We start from the raw sequence: 24031 nt of genomic DNA on the forward strand, positions 1-24031 counted from the left end.
TCACGTGGCTGTGACACACTGACACTTGAAGACACTGTGTCACCAGTGGACCTTGAACGCTAACTGAAGTGTTTACAATGAGGGTAAAACAAAAGCCCACCGCAGTGCTGTTCCTTACAGCTAGCCAACCATGAGGACCTGCGTCACAAGCCTGGAAGACAACCTAGTGCATGTTGCGGTTAATTAAAAAAGTACAAATCTAAAGATTAAACCCGAACAGTATAAGTTATAACTTGTATGTACCGTTAGTTTCGGAATGAAAATCAACAGTCTTGACACAAATAAGAGGCCTTATAGGAAGACTTGATGTGAGCTTGTAGATCAGCTATTTTGTCAAATGTTTAAAAACATGAAATTACTGTATAAAATGTTGTTTTATGGTTAAAACAAAGTTTTGTTAGAAGGTTAAAGCACTATTTTCTGATAGTGATAAATGCTATAGAGGGTTTGTTCAGTAACAGGGGTCTCCCTGTCTATCCAGCTCTTTAATAAACAGAAAATACATTTTCAGGTGGGTTGCGAACGTTCAGCCAATCAGGAGAGAGTACCCATTTATCAACTTAAATTGTTATTGTGTTCCAGTTCCAATGAGAAGTCTGATCATTTCTTTGTGTCATCACTTCAATTTCACTTGTTGTATCTGTATCCTCCTGACTGAGTTCTCTATCCTGATTGGATAACATTTATATTCCAACCTGAAAATGCATTTTCTGTTTAATAAAGAGCTGGAGAGACATGGCGATACCTGTTACTGAACAAACACAGTATAGCAATGATTACTATCAGAATATAAAGCTATTTAACACTTACTTTAACCAAAGAAAATCACTTATCATATACTGTTCAGTTTTTATTTGGCATTAATAAATACAAATAAATAGTTAAAAGAGTGATAACATGCGTTATAGAGGCATTTTCTTCCACGGATATGAATACAGGTGTTTCATGAGATTTTGACTTGTCCTTAAGTGCAGTGGTTCTCAACCTTTTCAGGCTGTGACCCCCCAAAATAATCATATTTGAACTGGGGACCCCCACCCTGACAAGCACTTGGAATTGTAGGAGTTGAGGCATTACATTTAGTTTGACTCGGTTCCAGGGATAAATAGTGAAAACAGATCTACAAGCTCACAACGCCTCGCAACGTAGATCAATTTTTTTTGCCTCTTTCTAATATTATTTGACAATTTAGCCAATATTTGACCATGTTTGTATAGTAGGCTATAGTTTGTTGATTACTTTTGATGTAGTGATGGTCACTTTACTGTCATCTGGAGATCCCCCACAAAATCATGTGGAGACCCCACCCTGGGGGTCCCGACCGACCCACATGTTGAGAACCACTGCTCTAGTGAGACTTGGACACAAGTTTGAAAAGCACTGAAGTAGAACAATAATAAGCTAAGTGTGTGACGCATTGCTCTGAACCAGTAGTTCCCAAGCTTTCCTGGATCAGGGCCCACTTGAACATCTCGACAGTATTCATGGGCCACACGGAGATGGGTGGGAGCAGTGTTGCCACATTTTGTGCAAGAAATAAGCAACCAGGTCTGTCTAGGAAAACAAGCCCAAAAGCAGCAACTATAGGCCACATGTGCACTTTTAAACCTATATGCATCGGCTCTTTTAAAAACAAGTTGCTTATAATAAGCAGACATGGCAACACTGGGTGGGAGCAATGCAGTGTGTGGGATTTAACTGTGAATACTTAACATGCGGAAAAGATAGTTCAGTGATGTCAAAATAGCAGATGTGCAAGTGCTGCATCTAGTGTTTTAGTTTAATACCTTAGTATCATATAAACACACAATGGCTGGTTACTTTAACTGCATACATCAAGGAATTGTGTGCTGTATTATTCTCACAATGTTTTCTTCTGTTGAAGACAGGCATTTAAACTGTAAGTACAACTTTATTGTTACTCCAATCAAAATGTAAAAATATAAATGTTGTTATAAAGATATAATAAGAGACTAATATTCATGTGTGTGATAACAGTTTGTCAAGGGACAGCCTGCTCATCATTGATCAGTAGAGCTTGGAATATGTTTTGGCTCACTTATATATTAAGTTAATACATTTTGTTATCTTTCTTGCTATAGGATCCAAACATGCACATTGTTGCCGTAATGTAAGGCTAATTGATATAAACTTAATCTGAGATATACCTGTATGCACAGAATTCATAGACAGATGCTGAGGTTTAAACAACATTTGATAGAAAAAGAAAAGTAGTTGATTATACTTGACATTATTATCTTAATCACGTTCAACCTGGTGTCCCTGTTGTGGCCAGGGGAGTAACTTACACAACATGCAAAGCAACTTATATAGTAAATATATAAAGTAACTTAAGCAATATGCAAAAATATGCAAAGTAACATATATTTATTTGAATAGTTACATTGTGCGAGGATGCATACATTACACTCAGACAGGCACTGCTCCGCTCACTTTGTGACTTGCTTTCAATAGCAGTTTGAACAGTATTATGTTGTATTCATGTATATGTTACAGGGTGAATGGAGAACCAGGGTGATTGAAGAAGGCTCGCTCGTTTTTACCCACCCAGCAATTCTGTAGAAGAAACACTAGAGGGAGCCACAAGCCAGGCTTGTGCACAAGCACATATGGCCGCGACCACCCACACACACACACAGTCACACACACACACACACACATGCGCGCGCACGCACACGCGCTCATGCTTTCAATGGACTGTTAAGATACTTTTATTGTGTTCTGCTGGCTTTTGTTTTAGTTTCTCCCTGACACACACACACACACACACACACACACACACACACACACACACACACACACACACACACGCACACAGTGATCCATGAAAAGAACTATTCTGTCCCTATCGGTTTACAACTCAAACGGCGCTGAGTCGACAAGTGGAGCATCGGCCGGTCAGCGCGGGCACTCGCGCCTAGAGGCGCGAGGGCGCGCTTCCTCGGCCTCAAGCTCCACTTGTCGGCGCGCCTCCGTCGTGGACAAGCGTGTGCGTGTGCGTGTGTCTTTTCTCTCTCCTCCCGTGCTCTCCTCCCCTTCCTCGTCTTTTCTCTCTCCTCCCGTGCTCTCCTCCCCTTCCTCGTCTTTTCTCTCTCCTCCCGTGCTCTCCTCCCCTTCCTCGTCCGTGTCTCTCTCTCTCTCTCTCTCTCTCCTCCCGTGCTCTCCTCCCCTTCCTCGTCCGTGTCTCTCTCTCTCCTCCCGTGCTCTCCTCCCCTTCCTCGTCCGTGTCTCTCTCTCTCTCTCTCTCCTTCCGTGCTCTCCTCCCCTTCCTCGTCCCTCCCAAGGAGGACGGTTTATTTCGCGAGGAGGAGCTCCTCCTCGCGAAATAAACCGTCCCCCTTCTCAGAAGGAGGACGGTTTATTTCGCGAGGAGGAGCTCCTCCTCGCCTCACGTAATAAACCCCCGCCTCGCAGTGCCGCGTCCTCCTTCTCCTCCTCCTCCTCGCGAGCCTCGCTAATAAACCCTATCTCGAAAAGCCCCGCCTCGCCCCGAAGCCCCGTGCCTAAAAACGAGCGCTCTGTCTTCAATCACCCTGGATCTCCATTCACCCTGTGACATATATACAAATGGCATTGCTTAATCATGAGATTGTTTTTGATTGTCTGGTCTACATTTTGTTTTCCAAAACTATCAATATACAGTTTCATGTATCACCAAGGAATTGCTTTTATCTTCATATCAAGAAAGTCTTCAAATGGTAGATAAAGCCTTGTTCCACAGCAGTCAGAGGTAATACAACCTCTCATGCTGCAGTTATCATCTCCATTTATTACGATCATTTCCAACATTTCCACCACTATAAACACCTCTTTCCTTTTTTTTGCTCCGTAGACACAACACAGCCAGGTCCGTGGTCCATACGATGTCCACGTTCCCCCGGCAAGCCCAACCAGAGACCCAGGAGATTTCCAGAGCGGCAGAAGTCTTTGCAACAACTCTGCAAGTCCTGAAGGACAGAACCTCACTCAGATATAAAAGAGACACCACTGCATCAGGTTCTGAATGAATACACACTTTCATCAAGCACAGTGGTTCTCAACCTGTGGGTCGGGACCCCCAGGGGGGTCCCCACATGATTTTGGGGGGGTCCCTGGATGACAGCAAAGTGACAATTTAAGGACTTTTAAGACCTTTTTAATACAAACAAAAGAAGAAAAAGACCATTACTACATCAAAAGTAATCAATAAACTATTCTATTAAGAAAAAGTCAAATAATATAAGAAAGAGGCAACAATTTTGAAAATAGCCGATCTACAGGCTCACAACGAGCCTGTAGGTGAGCTTGTAGATCGGCTATTTTCACAATATTTATCTGTGGAACGGAGTCAAACCAAATGGAGGGTTCTGATTCTTTTGGGGGGGGGGGGGGGGGGGGGGGGTCATTACATCATCTTCAGATTGTGTTGACAGCATCAAAGAACCAGTTAAATATTATGGAACGGCGATTCCCAATGGGCCGGACATTAATGTATCTATAAAAAAGAGGTGGTGTCCGCTGCCAAATACATATTATTTTGGGGGTCCTTGACACGAAAAAGTTTGAGAACCACTGCTATAAAGTAACAGTTTTGGACATATATACAAGGTTTCCACCCGAAAGCAATGTCATGTATTTCCACTCCCAGAGTTGTTGTCCTGGGAGGAAGTGGAGGTCATTGCAGAGCTGTCAGGATGCCCACCAGACACACACCATGCTATGTGTCTCCAACAGAACCACGTCGACAAGTACCGCTCCATATCAGGCCTCTGCAACAACAGGTAGGTTCTGACTCTTATTAATATTCCTCCATTACGCCTACTGGTTCTCAACGTCGGGTCCCGGGACCGCCAAGGGGTCCAAATGTATACCCTTTTGAGGTTCAGCCTATTATAGTGTACAAGACCACATGCTCACGTGTTCAAATCCGACTCCCAGCATCATGCCTCCTTTTTCTCTGACCCTAATTTCTCTCGAATAAAGCAGAAAGAGCTGCAATGATTATTAGACTTTGAGGAAGAAAGAAATTGCATTGCATTGTGTTGCAATCAGTGGTGGATGAAGTACTCAGATATTTTACTTAAGTAAAAGTAGCAGTACCACAATATAAAAATGCACTGTTACACGTAAAAGGCCTGTGCTCAAAATGTTACTTGAGTAAAAGTACTCAAGTATTGGCATCAACATATACTTGAAGTTCCAAAAGTGAAAGTACTAAAATGTTTGAAAGTAGCAGATCTACAAGCTCACAACGTGCCGCGATGCGACGCGTTGTGAGCTTGTAGATCTGCTATTTTCAAATAGCCTATGTATAAGATAGGGCTAAAGTGGTTAATGTATGTTTTATAATATAATTATTTAAATCTGCAAAAGTAACTTGTAACTAAAGTTTTCAAATAATTGTAGTACAATATTTGCCACTGAGATGTACTGGAGTAGAAGTGAAAGTATTGGAAATTGGAAATACTCAAGTTAAGTACAAATACCTAAAAAATGTACTTAATACAGTACTTAAGTAAATGTACTTAGTTACTTTACACCACTGGTTGCAATGCAAATTTTTATTTTTTTTACAGGCAAAATCCCCTGTGGGGAGCCAGCAACACTGCGTTGAGCAGATGGCTTCCTGCTGAATATGAGGATGGAGAGACACAGCCCAAAGGATGGAACCATGGACGCTTACATAACGGCTTCCAACTGCCCCCGGTAACTGAAAGGGGTATTTCATTTTAAGGCACTTCTGGGGTCATTTTAACATCTACTCTGGATTTTAAGTTGCTTGATTCAATATTTAGATTTTATATTAATTTGCGCAGACACTCCCTTAGACTTATTGAAGACACACGTCCCTGATTCTGGTAATTGTCCTTCTACTGCACGAGGGGGCCGTGTTTTATTTATCTATTTAATTGTATTTATTTATTTTCAGTAGCACAACCACACTTTGCACACTTTTCGTCATAATAAAGAAATACGTAGCCTATAAATCTGCTGTCATTTATCTTTCCGTTTCCACAACAATATACAGAGAAAATTGGTCTATTTTTTTTGGCATCTTTATGATATGAATGATGATTAATCAGAATGAATCACAGCTAAACGAGAAGGCTGACTAAACGGTCTGCAGCTCATTCTCAATGTCCCGGTCAATATATTGACTGCTCTCCTGGGGAATCTCTTTGCTGGACCGATGCACTATACGTTAACCTGTGGAGTGAACACCAAAGCAGCTTTCTCTGGCATCCACTTCACATGGTTCTTCGTCCGCTTCTTCCTCGTGATCCGCAAATGAACCGTCACCTTTGTCGTGCCTGTCCATGTCTATGTCCTCGTCCCTCCACCCCAAAAAAATGCAGTTCGCTGGGCCCATTCAAAACAGCCCTAAAAACTCATCTTTCTGGAGGCCAAAAGAGGAGCTAGTACCAGTTTCCCTGTAGACAGACGACCCCCCCCCCTCCCCTTTTTTTGTATATATATTTTATTTTTCATAATTTTTGGGCGGTGAAACCGCCCCTATAAGTGAGGTTTGGATATTTGTACAACAAATCCTGCGCTGTGATTGGCCAAAAATGTACCCCGCCTAACCCTGCACCGTGATTGGCCAATCACAGTCTATTCAGGACTGTGATTGGCCAGTGTCACATGACACATGTGCATAGCCCTATATAAGAAACCATAACTTAAAAAAACCCATAAATTTGTTTTTTTTAAGTTATGGTTTCTTCCATCATAAAGAGTGTTTCAATAAATGTATTTATTTTTTGTACATGATTGGTTGACTCCATTCAGTATTGTGATTAGCTAGCAAGACACCGCCCACTTCACACTGGGTGTGATTTTTTTGTACATAGTGGTATTTTTTCTCTGTATTTTTATGTTGATTTTGGTTTGGTTGCTACTATATATGTCTATGAAATTAATTCAAGGACCCCAACGGAAACAAGTCCGCAAGGACTTTTTTGGTCGGACCTTTTAGACAAAAGTATAATAAATGTAACTGTGTTGTTTTACATTCTTTTGCCTAATAACATTTTCAATCAATCAATCAATCTCCCTCAGGCATGCTCTCCATCCATTTGGCTTTTCCCTTTCTGTCACTGTCTGTCTGGCTTTGGTCCTCTGACACGTCTTGGCTTCCTCTACCCATGTCCTGGTTCCTCTCAATCTTTTCAGCTGTGTTTTCTCATGACAATCCCTTGTTCTCCAACTCCAGCCTTCTCTGGAGAACTCCAGCCTGATTAATCTGACTAAAACGTTTAATATTTTGACAGCCTTAGTTTGTCCATTAAACAGGTACGGGAGGTGAGCAGGAACATAGTGAGGAGCTCTCACAAGCACAAAGACAGCATGTACTCTCAGATGCTGGTGGAGTGGGGTCAGTACATGGACCATGACATGACCTTCACCCCTCAAAGCATCAGTAAGGCTGCTTTTAAAGGAGGCGCTGACTGTTTGAGCACATGTGAAAATGTGCATCCGTGCTTTCCTATCCAGGTAACAACTAACACTCCATACTGTTGTCTGACAGCAACAAGTAGCCTACAAGTAGCCTCGGATATATTACTTAAGTGAAAGTAGCAATACCACAATGTAGAAATACTCTGTTACAGGTAAAAAGCCTGTGTTCAAAATGTTACTTGAGTAAAAGTATAAAAGTATTGGCATCAAAATATACTTAAATACCAAAAGTAAAAGTACTAAAATGTTTGAAAAGAGCAGATCTACAAGCTCACAATGCATCGCGACGCGTTGTGAGCTTGTAGATCGGCTATTTTCAAATAGCCTAAGTATAAAATAGGGCTTAAGTGGTTAAAGTATGTTTTATGATTTAATAATTTATATCTGCAAAGTAACTAGTAACTAAAGTATTCAAATAATTGTAGTGGAGTAAAAGTACAATATTTGCCTCTGAGATGTAATGGGGTAGAAGTAAAAGTATTGAAAATTGGAAATACTTCAGTAAAGTAAAAAATAACTCAAAATTGTACTTAAGTACAGCACTTGAGTAAATGAGTTACCGTCACCACTGGTTGCTGTCCATATTTATTTTAATGCCCCCCCCCTTACTTCGTCGCACAAGAATGTGGCTAAAATAGTCGATCTACGAGTTTGTGAGTTTTAACACTTGCTAATACTTGCATAACAGATTGAGGCAGGCTACCCTGCATTTATTTTTTATTTGTATTTTTGGAACCCACACCTTACGTAAATTATATTGAGACTGTTGTACTATAGTTGTTGTTTGCCTTTTTTTTTTGCAAGCATGTTTTGAGCTTGTAGATCCATATTGTTATCGTGATATTTCTACTTTTAGTTAAAGCTGCACTATGTAACTTTCCTCTTTTACCCCCGGATTTGAACCCGGTTTCCTGCGCGAGCGCTGAAATTCTTACCGTTGAGCTAATAGAGCCGGCCTGCTTGCTATGGGGATACATTGAATCTTGACCATCAGGTCAAAATTCCTGTCAGATCCTGTGTCTAGGTGAGACATGACCTTTGACACGATCTAAATGTCTCAATAGAAGAGCAGGGAGACAAAATACAACCACCCCAATTGTATAAGTTATATTGTTTTAACATACTCCACCATAAAGATTGGACAAAATTACATTTTATTCATAGAAAAAAGCTACATAGTGCCGCCTTAAGTAAAAAATCTGAGTACTTCTTCTCTGTGTTACAGATGACTATGTCCTTATGTCCTCTGTGTTACAGATGACTATGTCCTTATGTCCTCTGTGTTACAGATGACTATGTCCTTATGTCCTCTGTGTTACAGATGACTATGTCCTTATGTCCTCTGTGTTACAGATGACTATATGTCATCATGTCCTCTGTGTTACAGATGACTATGTCCTTATGTCCTCTGTGTTACAGACGTGTGACGAGTCGTCTGGTGACAAAACATGTATGCCTTTCTTCCGCTCGTCAGCGGCCTGCCCTACCAGTGTTGTGTCAGACATTAAAGGTAGTGTAAGTGCTATGCTTTGGTTAAAACTAAACTATTTGTTTTGTTTTGTTAAAAGGTTAAAGCTTTATATTCTGATAGTAATCATAGCTTTAGAGTGTTTTCTCAGTAACAGAGGTCTCCCTGTCTCTCCAACTCTTTAGTAAACAGAAAATACATTTTCAGGTGGGTCTTCAATTTCATCCTATCAGGAGAGAGAACCCATTTATCATCTTCAGTTGTATAGTGCTCCAGTTCCATTTTGTGTCTGCTCATTTATTGGTATCCTGACCTTAAAATGCACTTTCTGTTTACTAAAGAGCGGGAGAGACAGGGAGACCCCTGTTACTGAACAAACACTCTATAGCAATGATTACTATCACAATATAGAGCTATTTTTGACACTTACGTTAACAACAAAATATCCCTCGCTGCCTTTAAAGGAGCTCTGCAGCGTCAACAGATGAACGCCATCACGTCCTTCATCGATGCCTCAGTGGTGTACGGCCACACCCCCAAATTACAGCACTCTCTGCGGGAGCTCTCTGCCACCGACGGACGTCTGGCTGTCAACCACCAATTCAAGGTATAGAGCTACAACTGTCAGTCATTTCATTACTGATTTATATCAATGACTTCTTCTATTAACCCATTTAGACCGGGAAAGAATCTGTGTCATTTTTTTGATTTCTTTGGCTATTCAAAAATAGCAGATCTACAAGCTCGTAGCGCGGCACCGAGTTAAAGGTAGGGTAAGTGATATCTTTTGGTTAAAACAAAAAGTATTTTGTTAAAAGGTTAAAATACTATATTCTGATAGTAATCATTGCTATAGAGTCTCCCTGTCTCTCCAGCTCTTTAATAAACAGAAAATATTTTTTTCGGTAGGTGTCAAAATCTCAGCCAATCAGGAGAAAGTACCCATTTTTAAGCTTAATTTGTATAGTGTTCCAGTTCCAATTTTGCCTGCTCATTTCTTAGTGTCATCACTTCCAATTTCACTTGTTTAATCTGTATCCTGATTGTGTTCTCTGTCCTGGTTGGATACAATTGGAAATGAAACTGAAACTGAAACGAAAATGCATTTTTCTGTTTAATAAAGAGGTGGAGAGACAAGGAGACTCCTAATACTGAACAAACACTCTATAGCAATGAGTACTATCAGAATATAGAGCTATTTAACACTTATTTTAACCAAAGCAATTCACTTACCCTACCGTTAATTGATTACAATGGATAATTTTTCCATGATCAATTAACCCATTAAGACCTGGAACTGTGTCATTTTTAGATTTGAGCTAAAAAGCATTATTTTACACTTTGGGCTATTCAAAAATAGCAGATCTACAAGCTCATAGCGCGGCACCGAGTGCCGCGCTACGAGCTTGTAGATCTGCTATTTTTGAAAAATCGTGAAAATGTGTGCAAATCTTCTGAATATATATATTTTTAAAGCGAACATTTTTAACTCAAATCTTTGCTTCTGGGGGGTCCCTGGAACAACATGTTTTGATGGGGGTCCGCGGCTAAAAATATATAATTTTGGGGGTCCTTGACATGAAAAAGATTGATCACCACTGATATAGAAACATACGTTTTTCAGAAAACTGTTGAGATTTAGGAGACATGTAGAATCGGCTTCAGGTCTCAATGGGTTAAACAAATCTCTTCGATTAACTGTTGCGCCCCTCATTCCAGGACCCAGATGACAGACCCTACCTGCCTTTCGTGCGGGGCGTCCCATCGGCGTGCCACCAGGCCCCGGGCGGAGCCCCCAGAGTGGAGTGTTTCAGTGCCGGGGACAGCAGAGTGAACGAGGCTCTGGCCCTCATCACTCTGCACACCCTGTGGCTGAGGGAACACAACCGCATGGCCGCGGCTTTGAGGCGTCTCAACGGACACTGGAGCGCGGAGACTGTGTACCAAGAGACACGCAAGATTATCGGAGCTCTGCATCAGGTAGGACCCAGAGCCCCCAGAACCACGGTAGAACAGTGAAGCCATATAGATATAGAAACCTAGATACCAGTGGTGGAAAAAGTACTCAAATTCTTTACTTAAGTAAAAGTACCAATACTGCAAAATAAAAATACTCTGTTACAAGTAAAAGTCCAGAATACAAAATTTACTTGAGTAAAAGTACAAAAGTATTGGCATCAAAATGTACTTAAAGTACCAAAAGTAAAAGTACTAAAATGTTTGAAAATAGCAGATCTACATGCTCACAACGTGTCGCTTCGCGACGCGTTGTGAGCATGTAGATCGGCTATTTTCAAATAGCCTATGTATAAAACAGGGCTAAAGTGGTTAATGTATGTTTCATAATATCATAATTGATATCTGAAAAGTAACTAGTAACTAATGTTCTCAAATAATTGTAGTGGAGTTAAAGTACAATATTTGCCTCTGAGATGTAGTGGAGTAGAAGTAAAAGTATTGGAAATTGGAAATACTCAAGTAAAGTACAAATACCTCAAAATTGTACTTAAGTACAGTACTTAAGTAAATGTACTTAGTTACTTTCCACCACTGCTAGATACCTCATTAGCCTCTGCAGTTCATTGGAGCGACCTGTATCGTGGCCGCCGTTTTGGAGAAGGCAAGCTTCCTGACTACTGGCCAATCACGGCGCGTCTTTTCCGCGACTTGGCAGAATCTAGTTGTATAAAAAATATATCTAGTTGTATAAAAATATCCCGTTATATTTTTATAGAAACTAGATTATCTCAAGTCCCGGAAAAGACGCGCTGTGATTAGTAGTAGTGGAGTAATAATAGCAGTGGAGTAGAAGTACAATATTTGCTTCTGAGATGTAATGGAGTAGAAGTTAATTTATTGAAAATGGGAAATACTCCAGTAAAGTAAAAAATCCTCAAGTACAGTACTTGAGTAAATGTCCTTAATTACTTTACACCACTGCTTTCCAGCTCGTTACCATGAGAGATTATGCTCCAAAGATACTGGGTCTGAAGTCTTTGGATGAGTACGTGGGACCCTACGGGGGATACGACCCCACCGCGGACCCCTCGGCCTCCAACGTCTTTGCCACGGCGGCGTTCCGCTTCGGCCACGCCACCATCAACCCGGTCCTCAGGAGACTGAACGAGAGCTTCCAGGAAGACCGGCGCTTCCCCTCCTTGAACCTGGAGCACGCCTTCTTCAGTCCGTGGAGGATAGTTCTAGAAGGTCAGCGCAGTTCTGTGGGAAGCATTTCTTTCTGTCCGTGGTGGAAAAAGTACTCAAATGTTTTACTTAATTAAGAGTGTCAATACTGCAATGTAGAAATACTCTACTAGTAAAAGGCCTGTGTTCAAAATGTTACTTGAGTAAAAGTACAAAAGTATCGGCATCAAAATATGCTTAAAGTACCAAAAGTAAAAGTAATAAAATGCTTGAAAACAGCCAATCTACAAGGAAAACAGCCAATCTATCGCGACGCGTTGTGAGCTTGCTAACTAAAGTTTTCAAATCATTGTAGTGAGTAGAGTACAATATTTGCCTCTGAGATGTAGTGGAGTAGAAGTACAAAATGTTTTACTTAAGTACAGTACTTGAGTAAATGTACTTAGTTACTTTACACCACTCATGTGCATACATTCTAAACAAGCCAATGTACAGATTTGGCACACACTGTACCAGAACACTGCATATCATATTCAAATTTTTTCATCATCTCCATATTTCAACTTTTTGTGTTTTTTTCATAAATGAATGCCCTACTTTGTCATATTACAGTGTCACACAAACGTGTTGAAAATAGCTCAATAGATCGACAAGCTCACGATGCGTCGCAATGTAGATCGGCTAATTTCAAATCGCCAAAGTATATAGGTATGAAGTGGTTTTGTAATAATAATCAAAATCTACAAAGTAACTGGTAACGAAATATATTTTCCTTTGAGATGTAGTGGAGTAGAAGTGAAATTATTTGAAATTGGAAGTACCCCAGTAAAAATACCTCATAATTGTACTTAAGTACAGTAGGCCTACTTGAGTAAATGTACTTAGTTACTTTCCACCAATGCATAATGAGGCACGCAAGCGTATTGCATTTTCATCTGGTCGTCGTGCTGCTGTTTGGTGTCCAGGTGGAATCGAACCGGTCCTCAGGGGTGTGATGGGGACGGCAGCGGCCGCCATGAGCCCGGAGCAGCTCGTGTCTGAGGAGGTGACGGAGAGGCTGCTGGTTCTGGACGTCCCACACAGGATGGACCTTGCCTCGCTCAATCTGCAGCGGGGACGAGATCACGCTCTCCCAGGTCAGACTTCACGCTCAACCTCCACTGTGGTACTTGTGGTGCATTATAAGACAGTGGTTCTCAAACCTTTTTCTTGCCAAGGCACCCCCAAATTGATATGTATTTGGCCGCGGACCACCCCCCCCCCCACCACCTGAAAATATGTTGTTCCAGGGACCCCCAGAGGCAAAGTTTTGTTTTAAAAATGTAGTCAAAAAGATTGTGACGCTTTATTAAGTAATAAAAAAAAAAGACCCACTGGGGGTCCCCAGACCCCATTTTGAGAACCAAGTGAGGCCGATTCATAAAAATGTCTTTTAAATCCTGATAATAACTTCTGAAAAACTTGTGTTGCTATATCAGTGCTGCTCAAACTTTTTTTCATGTCAAGGAGCCCCAAAATAATATGTATTTGGCCGCGGACCCCCATTTCAAAATATTTTGTTCCAGAGACCCCCCAGAGGCAAAGATTTGAGTTAAAATTTTGAGTTAGAAAGTGCTAAATCAATTCAAAATTCAAAAGTAGCTGATATACAAGCTCACGACACATTAATTTGCGCCGCATTGTGAGCACAAGATCGACTATTTTTGGAAACGTTGTTACTGTACCATTTCCATCTAACACTACAAACTGATAAAATCTCAAATGAAGCTAAGCCTTTCCAAAAAATAAAAACAAACAAAACTAGCAAACCCTCTTGAAAAACTAATCAAAACTAAACTGAAACCAAAAAGTTGAAATTAAATAAGAAATTAAAAAAATCACACCCAGTGTGAAGTGGGCGGTGTGGTCATCACAGTGGTCATCATAGTGATGGAAGCTCACTTCCAAAAAAAAAAGATTTTTGGAAGTGCATTTATAGGTTATTAATGTCATCATGTGTCTCGCTAGCCAATCACAGTGCTGAATAGAGTCAGCCAATAGAGTCAGCCAATCACAGTACAGGAAAGTGGGCCAGGTGTGCCAATCACAGTGCAGGAAACTAATACTAATGAGGTGTCCCAACCCCACTTATAGCTACACCGCCCAAAAATACAAAATGTGAAACTATGACAACCTTGTTTCAGGATACAATGCCTGGAGAGCATTCTGTGGACTGAAGAGGATAGACACACAAGAGGACTTCCGAGATGTTGTAAAAGACAACAGAGTTGTGGAGGAGATCATGAAGTTGTACAAACACCCAGACAACATAGACGTATGGCTCGGAGGACTGGTTGAAGACCTGCTGCCTGGCTCAAGAACCGGACCACTGTTTGCCTGCCTGATCGGGAAGCAGATGAAAGCGCTGCGTGATGGAGACAGGTACATCTTAGATCAGGGGTCTTCAACGTTGTTCAGGCCAAACCATGGCGTCTTTGTCGCTTATTGCTTTATTCTTCCCTTGGCTTCTTATATATGTGTCAGATTCTGGTGGGAGGCTGAAGACGTGTTCACCGAGCATCAGAGAGCCGAATTGTCCAAATGGTCACTGTCTCGCCTCATCTGTGACAACAGTGACGTGGGGGAGGTCCCACGGGACGCCTTCAGGTTGGGCCGCTACCCCGCTGACCTGGTGCCCTGTCATCACATTCCATCAATCGACCTGGACGCATGGAGAGAGGACAGGACCACAGGTGACACTCCTTCACGCTCATTGAAAGTAGAGTACCGAAGTCCTAGCCTCGCGTAGCCAGACTATATCACTGCGTGGATATGAGTCTGGTGCAGTGGTGGAAAAAGTACTAAATTTTTTTACTTAAGTAAAAGTACCAATACTGCAATATAAAAATACTCTGTTATAAGTAAAAGTCCAGAATTAAAAAATTACTTGAGTAAAAGTACAAAAGTATTGGCATCAAAATGTACTTAAAGTACCAAAAGTAAAAGTACTAAATATTTGAAAATAGCAGATCTACAAGGTCACAACGCGTCGCGATGCGACGCGTTGTGACCTTGTAGATCTGCTATTTTCAAATAGCCTATGAATAAAATAGGTTTAAGTGGTTAATGTATGTTTCATTATATCATAGTTTATATCTGAAAAGTAACTAGTAACTAAAGTTTTCAAATAATTGTAGTGGAGTAAAAGTACAATATTTGCCTCTGAGATGTAGTGGAGTAGAAGTAAAAGTATTGGAAATTGGAAATACTCAAGTAAAGTACAAATACCTCAAAACTGTACTTAAGTACAGTACTTAAGTAAATGTACTTAGTTACTTTACACCACTGGTCTGGTGCCTCTATAAGGAAGTTTTTTTTTCCAAGGGGGCGGGATCAAAACAATGGCTCTGGACACAATTGGTTAGACCTACAACCAACTACCAATCACAGTCTCCCATATTTGAATACTGGGCCCTGATTGGTCGTCACCCCAGACTTCTGGAGCAGGAAATTGATTCACAGTGGAGCGGTGCCAGACCCAAATCGGCGAGGGCAGTTTTTGTTTTTTTCACTGGCAGATTCGTCTGGTCCCCAGGCTACCGAAGTCCTGACGTCACTCCCACTACCCCTGGGCAGTGGTGGAAAAAAGTACTCCGATATTTTACTTAACTCTTTAACTGCCAGAGTAATAGTGCAATAGTGGGACGCCACTGCCAGAGGAAAACGAGCGATTTTACCAACCATTACACCCACGGGGGTCTCGGGAGCCTCGGGGAAAAAAAAAATCTGTTAATCCGGTAATCTGGTAATCCGTTTGCCTTAGTTGTGGCCCAGTTTGAATGTGGCTTGTTTTTTTTCCGCAAAGCAACAGAATCGGAGATAAAGCCATTTTCCCACTGGAAATAAAGGAGAGGTGTTTTTTTTTTTTTTATCATCCGATCCGGGTCTGTCGTCATCTGGCAGTGAAAGCATAATTCATAGGTTAGCAAACAGTGCCATCTGGTGGAAAACCACTGAAAACACAAATCTCGTTAGTGGCAGAATCCAACGAGAAATCTCGTCGGTGGCAAAGAGTTAAGAGGTAGTGAAAAAAGACTGCGCAAAAGTGATACCACTCCTGTTCAGGGAGTGTTCTGCTTCTGTTGGTAGTCATGGCTCTCAGTTCCCACCTGATGTCGTGTGGGAGTTCAGACTGCTCCACACCGTACTGAATAACTGGCTAGCTTACATAACATCTTCAGACTAGGACTCAAGTCTAGGATTTGCAGGTCATTGGGTTGGTGCTGTCCCCCAAAGAGGATGATGCGTTCTCCCACCACGCAACAGTGCTTCCAATAGACTGGATCCGGTCCTCTCCCCTTGGGCTCAACCTTTGTCCAGGGAAAAGGTCTCTCGATTTAATTTCCACAGGTACCTTGGGGTAGCTTCCCCGTTTTCCACCCCAAATTATGTACAGCTCTCCATTGTAGGCAAGGGCTGAATGCAACCCTCCTCTGAAGCGTCCTGCAAAAAGCTGTGTTGAAGGTGTGTTCAGCCAGCAGTTGGTCTCTGTGTCAAACACTCTGATGTAGCTGTAGTGCTGACCCCCCAGGTTCTGTTGCCCCCCAAATACAAACATCTCTGTCCCGACGATGGTGGCAGAGTGACATGATGAAGCAGGTGGTGGAGATCCTCTGGTGCTAATTAAAGACCAGACCATTGTGGCGGTGTCCAACCTGTAGGTGTCAATTAGTGTATCCAGTCTTCCCGGTGGTATCCTCCATGGATAAACATGACGTTCCCCAAGACACAGGCGGAGTGGTTCCTCCTCTCCCCTGGAACAGTCCCTGACACCGGGGGTTTGAACCATCTGTGGGTGTCGACATCAAATGCACAAAGCACATTGCAGTCAGGAGGACACCAGATGTAGATGATAAATTCTATCAGCACAGCTGTGTGGCCCTCATACCTGCAATACTTGCTTTCAAACATGTGACTGTAACGTTTACCACCAGTTTCCACCGTGGTTAACGTCCTCCAGCGTAAAAGACACTGTGTTGAAAACGTGGATAGTAATCTCAGCACTGTAGCCCGGGTTTAAAATGCCTCATTTTCAAAGGCGTACACCTCGTTCTTCACTGCGGTAGCAGCACTGTGATCTAGTCCACATAGGATACTTCTGGTCCTCTGTTCACAAGTACCGTCCAGCGGAACATTTCTCACTCTGTAAATCTGTAAACCTGTTAAGACTCGCTCCTGAACCACACACTGGAGTCCTAATGTGCTCGTTTAACGCTTATATTGCGTCAGTGGCACAAATGTCAGGCAATGCTTGGCCAATTCACAAAGCATGATACCCTCAGCCTCTTCGACCCTGATCCTTATATGGGCATCTTGTATATCGTCTCTGTCGGGTGGGAACCTCATACGTCCAAAGCTGTCAGGATTCAAATTCAAAAGTAGCTAAATGAATATGAATAGTAAATGAATAAATAAATCGGCCACTGCCAGCGTTTTTCCTTACCTTTTCAAATAGTCACAGAATATTTATATCCAGTATGATCGATCCCCCGATCGTTGCTAAACATGGAGGCTTTCTATATGCTTCCACGGGAAAAATAAACAAAGTCATCGCTAGTTATTGGCCGTTGAATATAGCATGTCTCGTCAAAAATGCAGAGGAAATCCAGGGAGGTGGGAAAAAGGCATTTTTCCAAATACGCTAACCATGAAGTGAATGGTGGAGGAGATCTTGCGATCACGTGATCTCCTGGTTCTGTATGTGACTGAGAATGAAATGGTCACTCATATCTTAGCGAAGAGCGCCATCTAGTGTAAAAAAACTAAAAACACCCATCAGGTGTCAAAAGACTTTGTTGGCAGTCAATGAGTTAAGTAAAAGTAGCAATACCTCAATATAAAAATACTCTGTTACAAGGCCTGTGTTCAAAATGTTACTTGAGTAAAAGTACAAAAGTATTGGCATCAAAATATACTTAAAGTACCAAAAGTTAAAGTACTAAAATGTTTGAAAATAGCAGATCTACAAGCTCACAACGCATCGCGATGCGACGCGTTGTGAGCTTGTAGATCTAGCAAATAGGTTAAAGTGGTTAATGTGTGTTTTATAATATAATAATTTATATCTGCAAACTTGCAAAGCAACTAGTAACTAAAGTTTTCAAATAATTGTAGTGGAGTAAAAGTACAATATTCGCCTCTGAGATGTAGTGGAATAGAAGTAGAAGTATTGAAAATTGGAAATACTCCAGTAAAGTAAAAGTACCTCAAAATTGTACTTAAGTACAGTACTTGAGTAAATGTACTTAGTTACTTTACACCACTGCCCTTGGGTCACGGCGTTATTATTATTATTATTATTATTAATATGATTGTGAAATGGGGCATTCGGCATAATGCATACTTTTACTTCGGTCCTGTAAGTACATTTTGATGCCAATACTTTTATACTTTTACTGAAACAACATTTTGAATACAGGACTTACTTGAGTATTTTGGTATATTCTGGTATTGCTATACTTTTACTTAAGTAAAGTCAATAGTCTGAGTAGCCTACTTCTTCCATCACTGCCAGTAAGAACTCATACATTCATTCTGTCAAGTTTCCATAGAGTTGGCTTTATACTGTGAGAGCAACGGGAGACGACCAGCTCCACCCTCGGAGTGAGCGAGGGGACAATAGCGCAGAAAAGTTAAATACAGAGAAGGGAGGAGGAGGGAAAAGAACCAGAGCTACAATGGAAAGATGAACAGATGAGGGCCATAGAGGAGGAGGAGGAAGAGAAGTGAGAGCTATAATGGATAAGATGAAGAGATGAGGTGTGATGAGCCAGCATAACCATATTCCCTCTCTGCTCTCCATTGGCCTGCACTCACAAAGCCCCAGCCAGAGCCGTATAAGAGAGAGTCGTGCGTCACGGTTTATCTCGCTGCAAAGCGGGCTGCTATGGGCTGTAGTTCCTAACATTGGAACTTCCTCATTGAGATAGACAGAGCATTTCCGCATTCCATTCTTCCTATGGGAGTCTATAGTGACGTAACTCTCTCATACGGCTCTGGCCCCAGCATCCCACAAAGGACCAATCACACAACATTATGCAGTGTGGCTGGGCGGGGCCAGAGAAAGGAGAAAGGAGTGACTGAGTCATCTCTTTCGGGGAAAGAATTATCATAACTTTTTAAGTAACTTATATAACTTTATGTCCTCTACACACAAAATGATGTAGCTTTACAGGTAACAGTGGGAAAGTGGTACAAATGGACCATGAGAATTGAGAACAATGTATTCGTAGGAGATAGCCTATCATTTCTGACCCTGCGAGTTGGCAAAGACTGCATTCAGAAGACATATGGGTGGGGGTGGGTTTAGGGTGGTAGCAAGCAGTGTGAAATTCTACTAGACACGCAAACCAGAGTCAGGGTCCAGTGCCTTGCTCAAAGGAGGTGATTCACTCACATCCCCTTTACAGCACGGGGATTTGAGCCACTAACTATCAGGGCACAAGGTTGTTTTTTGCACCTGCGGGCCACATAATACAATTCCCCTTTGAGTTTTGTACAAGACAACATCATGCTCAATTTCTCTGTCTTTACAGACACCCAATTTTCTGCGTATGGTACAGATACCGGAGTGTGGATGAGACCAAAACAATGCAGGTGCCTTTGTCTGTGTGGCACATAGGGGCCTATAGAGTTACCTAGGTCACATCACCGGAAGGACCATTTCGGACCATTACCTCTCATGCACAGATTACCACTTTGGAGAATATTTAGTGCTGGGCAGTATATCGACTTCTTCAATATGATAGATGTCCCTACAATGACAAATTAGACATTAAGACACTGAAAGACAAAAGTAATCTTCGATGCATCTGTCAAATTTGTAAGTAAAAGTAGAGTGTGTAAAGTTATCTTATAACGTTATCTCCCTTTAACCTTAAATAAATACATTATGGAAATTAATTTCAATTTTGAAGGGTGACAATATTGAGACAAATCTTAACGTAATTTATCACCTTACATCGTGAGATCATATAAAACTTTGACAAAATTAAATAAGTCTGTCAAATAACCATTTCAAAGCCTGAATTCTGCGCATTTTAGTTAAACTGAATGATAAAAGGTTGTTTCCCCCAAAAAAAACTAATATTTACATACAACCAAAGACAATCTCAATGTAAAGGTTTATTAATTACAATACAGGTCACAGACTGCCACCTTGTGGAGCAAATAAAAAACAACATTAAAATGTTAGAGAGCAAGATTGAGGGAATCGGTGCTGAGGAGAGGACACAAAAAGAGATAAATAGAGTAAAGCAGAACATAAATGTAAAGAAAAGAGTGACAGAGAGGACTATTTAACATACAGGTTAGATGAGGGCACAGGAACTGAGGAAGAGCAACCACTCTGTCAGACTCAGGTTGTCCTTAGGAGGCAGAAATCAAAGCAGTCCACAACTTAACAGGTTCTCTATATCATGACTAAACGTACTAAAATCAAGTCACTTTGTCTTGCAGCATCCTTCAATACGTTCAGTTACATTTAACCCATTAAAACCGGGAAAGCATCTGTGTCATTCTTGATTTTAACTACAGTATATATATCGTCTCTGTCGGGTGAAGACCTCATTATGTGCAAAACTGTTACTTTTCAGGATTCAAATTCAGAAGTAGCAGATCTACAAGCTTAAAATGTGGCGCGCCAAGCGCTGTAGTATGAGCGCTGTAGTATGAGCACTGTAGTATGATCAAGTAAGGCGCTAATTTACGGAAAAAGTTGTTACCTGTAGCAGTGCCGTGTTAGAAGTTGTGTGTCTTTGCGTACAGACAGACAGTCCTGCAGTGGGGTATCCCATCTACACCTCCAGAATACAGATCACTGAGGCTGACTTCTGCCGCTCGGCAGGACGCCAGTCTATGGCATAACTGGGGACACACACACAGAATACAATTCATTAAAACTAGAGTTGTTCCCATACCAATAATACCAGTATCGGAAAAGCCCGTGTTTACTTTCCACCATTGCTGTCAATGAGTAATAGTGATCCATTGTCTCCCCGTGTTCTTTCCAGGGAATGAAGACTAGGCTGAGTGCTGTGCAGAAGAGAATGCAAACCACACTGTAAGCCTCCGTTCTACTCATCTGGAGTTTTCCTCTAAATGCACAATTAATATGCCACCAGCTTTTTTAAAGAAATACCACTGAAGACCAATTTAGCCTGTGAACTCTATGTAGGATTTTCTTTCCGGATTATTGATATGAATATCTTGAAAATTAATTATATACATTTATATAACATGAATTCTGTTCAATAAAACATACTGTACAATCACTGTAAATGTAAGTGCTCTTTTTTATTATGTGTAAGGCATTAACCAAAAACATTTGTTCGAACGTTCTGAATTCACAGTACCATTGTAAGGGCTTTAGTAAAAATGTAATATTATATAAAGCCTCAATATTATTCAAAGAAATCTTTGTAATTTTCTCTTTAATTAAAAAATATATCTCGGTAGTAGACTTTAAATTTTGTGAATTGACTGCTAAACCTCTGCTTTTCGCCAACACCAGCCAACACCAAACATGACACAAATAAAGTGTCTAAATGAGGTAGAGGGATTGAAAAAGCATTAATTTATATACATTTTGATAACAAAATATTACATCATACACATTCTCAACAAAGCAGAGAAAGAAAGACAATATTTGGTTCTATTGTGCAGCCATTTATATAAGGCCTATATAAGGCGAAAATAGCAACAAAAAAAAACTTTTCTGAGGAATATTCATATGTAATACTGGTCCTACACTTCTATCAGGGGTAGAACTAAAAGTGACATTGTTTTTTCATTTCTTTAAGGTGTCTTCTTCATGAAATGGGTGGTCAGAAGTTTTACTTTTACTGCAAAGGTCATAAAATGAATCCATGAAGTGACTCACCACTGCAAAAAAACGCCTACCCTGAAAAACTGAGTTCCGAGTCAAGCCTTTCTCATTTTCTACCTGCTCGTTGTTTTTACATCATACTTGCAATGATGGTCTACAGGTAGTGGCCCTACATAACAAAGCAATCAGGATGCCAATATTTGGTTCTATTGTGAATCAGCAGCCTTTTATATAAGGCCTTATTATAGGTGGTAATACCACAAAGTGGACTTACACACTGACGTACACACACACACACACACACACACACACACACACACACACACACACACACACACACACACACACACACACACACACACACACACACACACACACACACACACACACACACACACTTGCAAGCCCAAGACAAATGTAGCATTGGCACTTTGTGGAAACAGCAGTCTTTCATGTATTCCGTGATGGTACAATCTTTGTCAAGTAGCCTACATGAATGACACCAAACTCATCGTCATAAATCATACCATACGTTTGTATATTAATTTAAGCCATTATGAGCAGTGTGTGCGGTGCGCGTTCTAGTTACACTAAAATAAAGCAATCACGGGCTGCCGTGACACCACGTTAGATGAGAGATAGCAGGCAAGGCAGTCAATAATCTGAACTTTTACCAATGTTTTTAAGAAGTAAGTTGTCTGGCAGAGTGCCTGCTTGAAAGTGAGATTATATCCGTTTAAGATTTGCTGTGCCTTTGAGGTAAGCTGCATAATGCGTAATGCCAACACCTTTGCAGAGTGACCCAGTGCTTGACTGACTAAACCGAAACCAGACTTCTGCTTAGCATATTCTGGTTTAGAGAATGCAGGCATCGGTCCCGCCACCTCTCGCAGGCAAAGCGAGCGCTCTACAATCTGAACCAATTCCCCTAGATTTTACACAAGGAAAATATTAAGTGGAATCATCCCTTTGACCAAACAACCTCCATTGTATTACAACTAACCTCAGATATCATTATGACATTAAAATTACACAATATTGGTACACATTGACACTCATTACTCTAGGCTAATTCGTAGGGTAAGATGCATGTGCAAGCCCGTTTTTTTGGAGGGAAGTGTATTAATCTGCAATTTAAAGGCACTTTGGCTATTTCGTACAAGCATATCTACAAATGTAATTGTTGCCAGGAACTAAAACGCGACCAGGTATTACCAAGATATTGAAAGTGCCGCCACCCGGGGTAGCTACTTTTATTGACTTCATAGAAACATGGCCGCCGTGTGAATATGGTCTATGGGTACCTAGACATGAAAAATCATAGAGGTGCTCGTCCGCCATAGTGCCACGAATGGCGCATAGCCGATAGCCGCCATCGGCTATGATGAAAATCCAACTTTTTTGTTTCTGAGTGTATATATATGTCACAGGTAAATTGGCATTCCAGGGAAATTGGAAGTGGAGCGCTTGTTTTTAGGCTCGGGGCGGGGCTGCGATGCGATGACGACGACGACAACATGAATATACAGACATATCGGCCTCAGTGGCGCACTTCGATAATCATTGCACTCCCCATCCACTATCACTAGAAGTCTGGGTTTGACTCCCGCTTGGGACATAACTTTTTCAAACAACCGCGGACTACTTTTTTTTTGCCGATAAAGTATAGTTTTGGACCATGACGGAGTCGCGCCGACTCAGCAGACCTTGAGGCCAAGGAGGCGCGCCCGAGCGCCTCCAGGCACGAGTGCCCGCGTCGACCGGCCGATGGTCTGCTAGTCGACTAAGCGCCGTCCGAGTTATGTACCGATAGGCACAGAATCGTAAATTATGTTGTGGGGACTGCGTTTGCCCGTCTATGGTTTGCCCCAACTGCCACTCACTGCACTAACATAGCCCGCCAGCCCCGCCTCCTCAGGCTCGCCCCCTTGTGCTTCAACTGCATGGAATAAGGCTGTTCGCGGGTGTGTGTGTGTGTGTGTGTGTGTGTGTGTGTGTGTGTGTGGGTGAAAACAAGCGCTTCTTTTCCAATTGACCTGGAATGCCAATTTACCTGTAACATATACATGCAATACCTCCATCTTGACTAATTGTGG

The 24031-nt window shown here is 41.5% G+C and overlaps 1 protein-coding gene across 2 annotated transcripts; it reads left to right on the forward strand.

Moving 5' to 3' along the window:
* Positions 1-1749: 1749 nt before the first annotated feature.
* tpo (thyroid peroxidase) lies at positions 1750-21367 on the forward strand. Of its 2 annotated transcripts, XM_080456073.1 has the most exons (14): positions 1750-1900; positions 3664-3751; positions 3854-4017; positions 4649-4781; positions 5577-5706; positions 7294-7494; positions 8878-8968; positions 9391-9533; positions 10646-10906; positions 11875-12133; positions 13036-13206; positions 14254-14491; positions 14594-14802; positions 21121-21367. In XM_080456073.1, the coding sequence occupies exons 1-14, from the start codon at positions 1810-1812 to the stop codon at positions 21132-21134; spliced, it is 2193 nt and encodes a 730-aa protein (XP_080312199.1). In that variant the 5' UTR covers positions 1750-1809; the 3' UTR covers positions 21135-21367. The 2 variants fall into 2 exon arrangements, with proteins under 2 accessions (XP_080312199.1, XP_080312200.1); XM_080456074.1 differs by lacking the exons at positions 14254-14491; positions 14594-14802.
* Positions 21368-24031: the final 2664 nt, after the last annotated feature.

Source organism: Gymnoscopelus braueri (assembly GCF_963280865.1).
Source record: "Gymnoscopelus braueri genome assembly, chromosome: 2".
NCBI classification, from domain to species: domain Eukaryota; kingdom Metazoa; phylum Chordata; class Actinopteri; order Myctophiformes; family Myctophidae; genus Gymnoscopelus; species Gymnoscopelus braueri.